The 10,800-nt window shown below is 44.5% G+C and overlaps 1 protein-coding gene across 4 annotated transcripts in view; it reads left to right on the top strand.

The window, feature by feature from the left end:
- Positions 1–4,812, top strand: part of GNG2 (G protein subunit gamma 2) — a 100,572-nt gene extending 95,760 nt beyond the window's left edge. For all 4 annotated transcript variants that reach the window (XM_075926192.1, XM_075926194.1, XM_075926196.1 and 1 more), the window contains one exon: positions 1,153–4,812. In XM_075926192.1, coding sequence (XP_075782307.1) covers positions 1,153–1,281 — 129 coding nt within the window. In that variant the 3' untranslated portion in view covers positions 1,282–4,812. The remainder of the gene's footprint in view (positions 1–1,152) is intronic.
- Positions 4,813–10,800: the final 5,988 nt, after the last annotated feature.

Below are 10,800 nucleotides of genomic sequence, written 5' to 3' on the forward strand. Positions count from 1 at the left end.
ACACCAGACCTGTGTCGGTACGGAGCTGAGAGGCTGTCCAGCCCATTTCTGAGTCCAGGAGAGGACTTTCCACATGCAGAGCGGACCACGGACTTGTCACCCTACCGCAGACGTTTAACACAGTCATTGCGTGCCTTCATCTGGGCGGGGATGGTGAATCGGGGCTTTCTTGTGCAAAACCGCATCTAGATTGGCACGGACGTTTTTCCGCAAAATGTGCTTTTGCGCAAAAGCGTCCGTGCCAATCTAGACGCTCTTTTCCGCAAATGCTTTAACAGAAAAACTTTTCTGTTAAAAGCATTTGTGGAAAATCATGCCAGTCTAGACATAGCACATGTGAGGTCTGCATTCAGAAAATAGAGAGCCCTTGCCGTAAAAATCCCGCTTCTTTGCCCTCCAAGTAATAGTCTGCTTTGCACTTGGAATAGAGTCGCGCCCTTCTAATCACTGGGTACAGAGGGTAAATGCAAATACTCCATCCTAGGAAGGAAAACAATGGAAGGTTCCCATCACTGCAGCGTTGGCAATCCAGGGAGGGTGACAGTTCAACTCGTGTTACGTTTCCTGTTAATGCTGTGGTTCTCAACTGGTGGTCCATGGCGACTTTTTCGGTGGTCCACAGGAACATTGTCCAAGGTGCCACCGTTAGACTGCTTTACGCCGTGTTCACAAGCGCGTGGCGCGTCATCCATGGTGTCGAAGGCAATAATTTGGTTCAATTTCCATATGTAGATGCCATACTCGGGGGAGAAGGAAGCCATTCAAACCAAAATGTTCATTGTCTGCTCTCTTTTATCATGTCTCAAAAAGGAGGTGGTCCCGGAACATTTTTTATTGGCCTGGTGGTCCGTGGACTGAAACGAGTTGAGAACCACTGCCTTAAGGGAGGCTATGATTGCAAAGCCGTGAATAAGGACAGTGCTGTGATGAGTGGGTTGTCTAGTTAAAAAGCCCCTCAATGGGTAGCGAGTACAGTGGAGGAGCCCATGGGAACTTGAGGCAACTTGTTCATCCTCCATTCATCAAAATTAGATGCTTTCATTCAGTGCTGCCCATGCAGTCCCGGCGCTCTGACGTGGAGAAGCGCTTGGCCAGTCATTTCAGACAGCATTGCTCACTCAACACTTATCCAATGTGTGGATTTATTTTCAGGTGTCCAAAGCAGCAGCGGACTTGATGGCGTACTGCGAAGCCCACGCCAAGGAAGACCCTCTACTGACCCCGGTTCCAGCTTCAGAAAACCCCTTTAGAGAGAAGAAGTTCTTCTGTGCAATTCTGTAAGCCCCCCACGAGTCTGGCACGCACTCGGGCCACTCCGAACACTGATGTAGCGTTTTTAGCAATGTGGACCACTTTCTAGTCCACAGAATTAAAATAATAATAATAATAATAATTGAAAAGGCCTGGAAGCTCCAGAGATGTGCATGTTTAAATCGACTGGTCACCTTTTGGGGGAATAAGATAATCTACATCGTGAGGCTGAAGATCTGAGGTCTGCAGAGTTGCCGAGAGAGAGAAAAATGTCATGATTCCATTTGTGTCGCGTTTCTGCTCACAACCCTCCCCCCACCCCCCAATAAACACACACCCTTGTTTGGCTGTTTCCTATTTACAAAAAGACCCTTGTGCTGAGCAAGGTAAAGGCTGAAGTTGTGTCTAACCTTACTGGAATGATTAGCATTGGAGTTTTCCAAATAATACCCTTATTTAAGTTGAATTGTCAAATATCACCCTTACAGCCTAGATTACGATTCTGTTAATGGCCAGTCTTGTGCTTCTTTTGTTTTGGTTTTGCATTAGAGTAGCTCAGACATGGATGGGATTGCTCACCAAGATAACAAATTAAATGGTTTAGCAAGGGCTTGGTCAATGATACTTCACATCTGCAGTACAAACACTGTCTGTGTGTTTCTAGCAACCTATTACCACGATTTCTAACACTTGTGTATGGTAGCTTCAATTCTGCAAGTAAATCAGGTGTTGTGATTGGTGCTTCATATTTTTGTGACGATTTTTTAAGTAATAGCGCATGGAAAATGTCCCTACCTTCAATCCATTTAGAAACTTCTGTTCTTTGAAGCCACATGTTGGTGGAAGAAGCTGTAGAGAGAAAACAAAGGATGTTCTGACAGCAAAGAGAAACTCCTCTAATGCCTTAGATGTGCCTGAAATACCTCTCCTAGGGTTGCCAGCTATGCCGAAGCCTATTCCTGAAATCAGAACAGTTTGTACTGGGAATTTAGATTCAAACAGATCCTTGGAAGACCTGGGGAAAAACTAGTAAGAAATACAGTATACATTTATTTTGATCAAGTTTTCTCTGGTCTTCCCCTACACTTGTGCCTCTTCTCTTTACCCCTATTTCTCAACATTCATGTCAATCGATATTTACTTTTTTCATAGCAGCATGTCTGCTCTGAACCATGTCCCTTAAGCAGTGTGACTGAACCGGCTGCCCAGCTGCTGAGCCAAGCACAGCATCATTCAGAAGGGGCCTCGGGCCACAAGCTTATACTAGCCCCCTCTTCCGCTTCCCCCTCCCCACTCCTCTGCTTTCACTGTGTGGCCCTCGGTGGGGATCTTTTCCCAGATCTCTTGGCCCTTCACCCAATGTTTATAAAATTCCCTGTGCCACTGAATCTGTGCGCTGTTTTCAATCTCCCCTTTCCCAACCGATTCTTCAGAAAATGCTTTTCATAACAGAAGGGCCGGAGCTCTCTCGACCCAAACAATGGCATCAGGCAGAGGGCTTGTGATTATAATAGTGAGAGGACTCCTTACCGAAGAACAACGGGTGATGGATCAACCACTGACGTGTTGGCAACAATGGGGGGACTCCTATTATCTAGGCACTAACTATCCAGCCCTTTGAGCTCCTGCCACGTATTGCTCGCTGCTTTCGCATCCCGTCGTGAAACAAAACAGGCGGGAAGAAAATAGGGTGAGGCTTTAAATAGAGCAGCAAACCAGCAGGGGTATATGGAAACAACATGCATCTAACAGCTTAAGGTGGAAGCTTGCACCTCACTCGTGCTGTGAATGTTAAGGGTTTGGCATGTCTCCGTTAAAGCCTCCTGGGTGGATAAGGCAATCAGAAAGATGTAGAGGTGGTTCCCTATCCAATCACCTGAGCCCTGCTGATCAGAGCAAAGCCAAACCTCTGGTGTCCTGATAGGAAAGTCCAAGGCCATGTGAAACTGATGAATTTGTTTCATCGGCTTCAGGAAACTTGCCAGAACCAGATGGAGAGAGGGCAGAGAAACCCACAGGCTACAAAGGTATCCATCTGAACACTATAAAAACCTACTATGTCAGGTGGAGGCTAAGAACATCTGAAATTGACCCATAAGGAGCTTTTAGATCTGGGTTACAGGATCAGGTGCAGTATGTGATACAAAACAGGAAAGGCAAAGCCTATCTTGAGGAGATGGAGTGCTGTTAAAATGTCGTTATGGCCTTTGTGGGACTGTTGTGATAAGCAGCATTAAGGAAGGAGATGTCCATAAGGTTATCCGCTGCTGGCAGGAGGGTGAATGCAGCTTTCATGCTCTTCCGAACCCCTAGAACGCTCTCACTTTTTGGATCAAAAACCCAGCCGATATAATTTGGGATCATTCCGGGATCCATATGACGACCCTGCTAATATGAAGTTCCAAATCAGGTGTGGCTTCAAATTTTTGTATTTAAAAGGACAACTGAGTCTAAAGGTACCTGTCAGAAAATCTTTATCACCCATAACAAAGTGGAAAACATTTTCGACTAACTTTTTGTACTCTTGCATCCTTGTGTATAGGCAGAATGTTTTTCTGTAGAGAAAACCACTTATTGTAACAGTGGGTTCTCTCTTACTCTGTGATTCTTGGCATCTGGGAACATGTATACAATACAGCCAGTAGTTAAATGGTGTACAACTTGCCTTGCTAGCTTTCAAATACAAGATCCCGTATTTCAACCTTTATACTGTAGGTTTTAGTAGCTTAGATTTCTTTAGAAACATTTGGCCAATGAGTAACTCTACAGCTGTTTTCACTTGTATTGGTAAAAACTGTGTAAATATATTGCAACTGTTCTTTTTTTAATAACATCTACTAAAACTGACAATGAAGCATAATCCCTGAACAGAACTCAAATCCTGTCATGAAGTTTTGTCATAACTTTTTAATGACTTAGGTATTTTACAACTAAAATTCTTTTTAAAAGTTGCATGAAAAGAATATAAGGAGATTTTTTTTTTTAATTAAACCAAAACTTTAATTGAAGATCTTCTTTTTTTTTTTTTTTTTTTTTTACTATTTTGGATTTTTTAAAAAAAAACAATTTGCAATTAGGGACACAACCAGAAAATCTCACTCTAGTATTTATATTTACATAAACCTGCCTAGCATAGTAGAAATTTCCCCCATAAACTAAAATTAATATTTCAATATTGAAAATATATTCTGTATATTCAACATGGTATGAAATTTTGATCTACTGAAGGTTTCTTCAATAAAAATATCTTGAGTATTGGCATGTGATTTTCCACCCCCTCCCCACACACACACACACACACACACACACACACACAAACTTTGTTCATGGCAATAGTGAGTTGCCACGTGTACATTATATCAGCCAGAGAGAGGTGGATGCATCTTCCGACACAAGAAGTGATTTTTTTTTTCAGGGAGAGGGTCAGTGTAAATGTCAGTGGACTTGTTTTGTTTTTGTTTGTTTTTTAAACAGGGAAACTTGAAGTTGTGATGTAGTGCACAAGCTCATTCCATGTGATCAATGTACTTGTATGAAATAAAATTTTGGATGCATTTCAAATCTTGTCTGAGTTTTAAAGTAGCAGTCGGCTTTAGCGGTTGGTTTTCTTCTTTTTTGGCAAGTTAACTCTCCTGCTTCTAATGACAGGACCAAAGGTGCAGGATAGGTTGTTGGTTCAGGGAGCCTTCCAAACCTAACACAGTCAACCACAGATCTCTCCGTCGTCTTAAACGCGGCCGCTGCTTTGAATAGCAGCTTTTGTGGTGATGTGAAAGGCAAAGAGGCCTTAAAGAACCTCTGCTTTCCCAGGACCCTCCCTGAGACCTTCTCTGCTTTATGGAAATTTCCGCTGATGTAGTTATGTTGCTGCTACACTATGCCACTCAAAGGCAGCACGGCTACGTCTAGACTGGCATGATTTTCCGCAAATGCTTTTAACGGAAAAGTTTTTCCTTTAAAAGCATTTGCGGAAAAGAATGTATAGATTGGCACGGATGCTTTTCCGCAAAAGCACTTTGTGCGGAAAAGCGTCCGTGCCAATCTAGACGCAGTTTTGCGCAAGAAATCCCCAATCACCATTTTCGCCATCGGGGCTTTTTTGCGCAAAACAATACCACGTTGTCTACACTGGCCCTCTTGTGCAAAAGCATTTGCGCAAGAGGGCTTTTGCCCGAACGGGAGCAGCATAGCATTTCCGCAAGAACACTGACACTCTTACATGAGATCGTCAGTGTTCTTGCGGAAATTTAAGCGGCTAATGTAGACACCTGGCAAGTTTTTCCGCAAAAGCAGCTGCTTTTGCAGAAAAACTTGCCAGTCTAGACACCACCCACGTGTGGTGGTTGATGAAAAGATTTGATGTTAAATAAGAACAGATTCACGGAGAGAGGTGGCTGCAGTTTGAATGTCAGTCTCCACCTTCTACGTTCATAGAAAACCTAACCGCTTTAAGTGCTTTCCTGCTATTCCTTTCCCACCCCCCAATGTCGATCTGCTGCCCCAGAGTTTATGCTTGATACAGTTTATTTTGGGGTATTGCCAGTTGATGCTGCACTAGTGTAAACCCATCTTTTTGCCAGTGCCGCACGTCTGTAGGGGTGTGACTGCACGAATGTAGGTACACCAGTGCGAATCACCAGTACACGGCACAGTGAGTTGTAAATGTCGAGAACCTCCCTCCTACAGAGCATGGCGATTCTATTCCTCTGTAGGGAAGCTGACGGTTCAGACTACGGAAGGGAAGGCCTGTCATCATCCTCGTTTTTCCCCAACCCCACCAAAAGTAAAATCGAAGTCCGGCAGGAGAAACAGCAGCTGCTGCATCCTAGAAGTGAGAGGGTCATCCTAGCACCTGCCTCTGGAAGAAGCCAATGAGGGCTGTCTAGGGCTTTGGAAACTCGGGATGTGGGTAAGGACTGAGAGGAGGGTAGAATCCGTCTTCCCCGGTCCCAAATTCCTGAGCCTGGCATAAGTAAAAGGGCCGGGAAGCTGAGGGTCCAAGCTCACCTCCCCATTTCAGGCGGATGCTTTTGTTTTCCAGAAAAAGACGGAGAGCCTGTCTAATGGGTGCAGGAAGAGACTCCCTCTTCCCAGCTGCTGGCTGGGAGCTGTGGGAAACACCAGCTCAGTTTCACTCCCCTACGTTCACTTACATGGGTCCAGGCCCCTGTGGGAAGAGCCAGATTCTGCTCTTTTTCACTAATAAACTGCCTCCCCCCTTCCATGCGTGCCTACATCCACCCTGGGTGTGCACCCTCCTTTCTCCTGGGGAAGCTGGTGCACTTGGTTTTTCACACCCTCTTCTCCCAAGGGCTTCACCGCTTCCCCTGTGGATAACAGAAGGGCGTTGGTTCCCAGGCCAAAGGAAATGTCTTGAGCCGCCTTGGCCACTCAGCAGGAGGGAAGGAAAGCCCCTCTTCATGCCGCCCTCTCTCCCCCCACCATCTTCCCCCCATTGCAATAATCTCCCAGTGTACATAAGAACGGCCGTGCTGGGTCAGACCAAAGGTCCATCTAGCCCAGTAGCCTGTCTGCCGACAGTGGCCAGCACCAGGTGCCCCAGAGGGGGTGGACCGAAGACAATGATCAAGCGATTTGTCTCCTGCCATCCCTCTCCAGCCTCTGACAAACAGAGGCCAAGGACACCATTTTATCCCCTGGCTAATAGCCTTTGATGGACCTAACCTCCATGAAATTATCTAGCTTCTCTTCAAACTCTGTTATCTAGACAGCGTAAACTCCTGGTACTGTCTTTGGGCCCTGTGCAGTGCACAGCCTGCTGGCACTTCACTAATATCCTCTCTGTTTAACAAGAGGAATTAAATCAACGTATCTTGGAGGGGTCTGAATTTTCCCCCTCCCCCTGCCTGGTTCTCTGTTGAAGCGCTAACTAAATTAAATGCTTGCTCTGCAGATCAGTAATGGCCCAGGATAGTTTCACCTCTTGGTCATAGGTTTAAATGCAGGACGGTGCAACAGCAACCAACAGTCTTTACAGTACAGATGATGTATGTGAAATTTAGTAAGTCTCAGCTCGGGTTCCTTGGGGATCAGCCTATATAGCCCAATAGCCTGTCTTCTGGCCATGCCAGATGCTTCAGAGGGAATGCATGGAACAGGGCAAATATCAAGTGATTTCTCCCCCTGTCATCCAATCTCAGCTTCCAGCAATCAGAGGGTTAGAGACACCCCGAGCACTGGGTTGTGTCGCTGACCATCATGGCTCACCACCACCTGTCCTCCATGGACGCATCTAGTCCTTTTGTGCACCCTGTTATGCTTTTGTCCCTCGCAGCATCCCCTGGCAACAAGTTCCACAGGTCAGCTGTGTTGTGTCAAGAAAATGCTTCCTTTTGTTGGTTTTAACCCTGCTGCCTAAATTAATTTCATTGGGTAACCCTTGGTGCTTGCGTTACGTAAAGGGGGAGAGAATCACTTTCTTTCTACACACCATTCAGGATTTTAGCACCCACAATCAAATCCCTTGTTTAGTCATCTCCTTTCTAAGCTAAGCAGCCCCCAGCCTTTTTAATTTCTCCTCATACAGAAGCTGTTAATCATTTTGGTTGCTCTTCTCTGCACCTTTTCAAAAGATTATATATATATCTTTCATGGGGCAAACGGCCTTGCATGCAGTGTTCAAGGTGTGGGCATGCCATGGATTTATATAATGGCATTAGGATATTCACTGTTTTATTATCTATCCCTTTCCTAGTGATTTGTGATAGAAATGTAGCAGTGTTAGTCTGGGCTAGCTGAAACAAAAAACAGGACTATGTAGCACTTTAAAGACTACAGGATCACAAAGAAAAAACAGTTTCTTGCCATTTCAACCAGAAAGGGCATTGTCTCAACAACTTGATTACCTGCTGTGACGGTGCGTTGGGGGTCCCCTGTCTCCTGCACCCCGAAATGGCACAGACAGACTCCACCAGCCAGTGGAATTGAGGGTGGTTTATTGCTCCTCCAGGATACAGCATAGCACAGATGTAATCTGGTTACAGGAACTGGGGCTAAGAGGCCTCAGTGCTCCCCTTGAGATAGGGGAGTCCCAGCCCCCCTCCCCAGCTCCTTCTCCCCTGCTTTCCAGACAGGAACTAACTCTACCTCTCCCAGCCCTGCCCCCCAGCCAGGGCAGCATTCCACCTCCCTTTGTTTCTCCCCATGAGGATAGGCTGGTTCAACCGGTATGGTACCTTTGCATAATAAGGTTTTCCCTGCTGGGTCTTGCTCCAGACAGCAGAGGTCACCACAGCCCAGCAAGTACCCCCACTACGTCACACCTGCATCCTGCTTCAAAGACATTTTTTAACACCAGACTTGAAAGAGAATCCTCTGAACTATCATTCATGCTTAAATTTGACACTTTACGCCTAGGTCTTAACAAAGACACTAATTACCTTACCCATTACAAAGATAGCTTCCCCAATTATCACCTTTAATATCATTAGCTCATAGACATTTACCTCCCCCACTCATCCCCCTTCTGTTCTGAAATTTGATTTGTCCTTTTCATACGTGTTCATTTTTTTGATTGTGTATACATGGTCATGCCAATTTTCTTCCACTATTTGATCTGAGGAAGTGGGTCTGGCCCACGAAAGTTCATCATCTAATAAACCATCTTGTTAGTCTTTAAAGTGCTACATAGTCTAGCAATTTGTGTTCCCTTTCTAGACTGCTGCTGCACATTGAGAGGATGTTTTCAGGGAACTATTCGGGGGTCTGTAATTGGGTTTTATATAAGGCACTTTAAAAATCTATGGCATTCATTAAAGAAGGATACCCTTTCAGTGGGTGCTTCGAACCTTCCTAGAGAGCTACAGTAGGGATATAATACTCTTTCAAATTCTATGCCAGTTCCAAAAACCTCTAGAAAAGCAATCGGGGTAAAAAAGACTCCAGAATTGCTGCTGCATTTAATAATGAGACATGAATTTTCACTAGTTTATTGAATACATTTATTAGAAATGACTTGGTGAATGATTTTATGAAGAATGCTTACGAGTGATCCAGGGAGGTCTTCGGCTGCAGTTTGTAGCTACCGTTTGAAATACAAGGTGGGTACATTTATTTTGATGGGATGTGCAATATAGTTCAGTTTCCTGAGTGGATGAGCGCTAAGAATGGGGTTCCAGCTTCAAAATGGCTTGTTTACAAAGTGCACTGGAACCATTCCGAGAACTCCGCCACTGGCATTTGGGACTCCTGCTAACAGAGCGGCATGGAAGGCAATCACAGCCGTAATATTTATGCCATCATGTAAAATGCACAGTAGGATCGGTTATCTTCAGTAGTCATCAGGCAGCAAATAGAGGCATTGCCGAAAAACCACAAGGACCAATTCTGAACATCATGCTCTCTGGAGACTTCATTATGAGTCAGAAGCAATATGAGCGATACCATTTTTATAATGCAATTGGGGCAAAGAGACGTTAATTCAGTTGGAGTCATGGTACGTTTACACTGGCCTGCATGCACTATTCAAGGGGAGTGTGCACCGTGGACTGATATAGCAACATTACGGTAGTCACTGCGTTATTATCTATTCCAATGGCCAAATAAGGCAATTTTTGCTCACAGTGAAAATTTGGAGCCACAAGTTGTCACAGCATTTTCATTTCCTGGTAGCTTAATACCTGACATCTAGCTTCCATGTGTCTTCATCTGCTCTGCTGGAAAAAATAGGGCCTCCCTAAAAAGTGGATGTTGAACTGCCTTAGGAAAACAAATGTAAAAGAAAAGACGGTCAAGGCTAAAGCTAAGAAAAGGAAAATTCTTATTCCAGATCCATGAGCCTTGAGAGTTTATTATAGAAACAAACCTGCAGTTGGTGTGAGTCTTAACAGAGATAAGCAATAGCCATATTTCTCCTCAAAGTTAGGGACTGTGAGAGCAGGAAGCAGGTTGTAGCCATAACAGGAATGAGATGAAAAGAAAAAGGCGTGCAAAATCAGTCTGTGTGTGGCCCTTTTAAGACTTATTTTTTAAATTCCTGATTGGAATCGAATTTTCATCCCCATCCGCCTTCCTTTCGTTCTGGCCATAAAACGCCTTATTCCGCTGAAAGCAGTGTTTCAGTTCAGCTTTATGAATGGGTGTTTGCGTTTGCTCCTAACAGATGCAGAGAGTATCTAATTAAAATGCTATGGGAAATGTTAGACTACATGTATCATACTTCTCTTATAAATGCGCTGTAAAAGAATCATCATAGAGAGGTAGCCGTGTTAGTCTGATCTTGCTAAAACAAAAGGAAAAACTATGTAGCATTTTAAAGACTAACAAGATGGTTTAATAGGTGATGAGCCCACGAATGGGTCTGGCCCACGAAAACGCATCACCTATTAAACCATCTTGTTAGTTTTTAACGTGCTACATAGTTTTTCCTTTTGTAAAAGAATCAGGCATTGTTACATTTCTCATAAGCCCTCTGCTGGCCAGTTTGGACTTCTGCAGGCAAAATCTAACCATGCAACTAAAGCGCGCAGGTAAAGGAAACAATTCTTCCTCCTCTTCCCTGACACAGTAGCCTCATGGCCACCATCTAAT

The sequence above is a fragment of the Pelodiscus sinensis genome, chromosome 4 (assembly GCF_049634645.1).
Source record: "Pelodiscus sinensis isolate JC-2024 chromosome 4, ASM4963464v1, whole genome shotgun sequence".
Taxonomy (NCBI): domain Eukaryota; kingdom Metazoa; phylum Chordata; order Testudines; family Trionychidae; genus Pelodiscus; species Pelodiscus sinensis.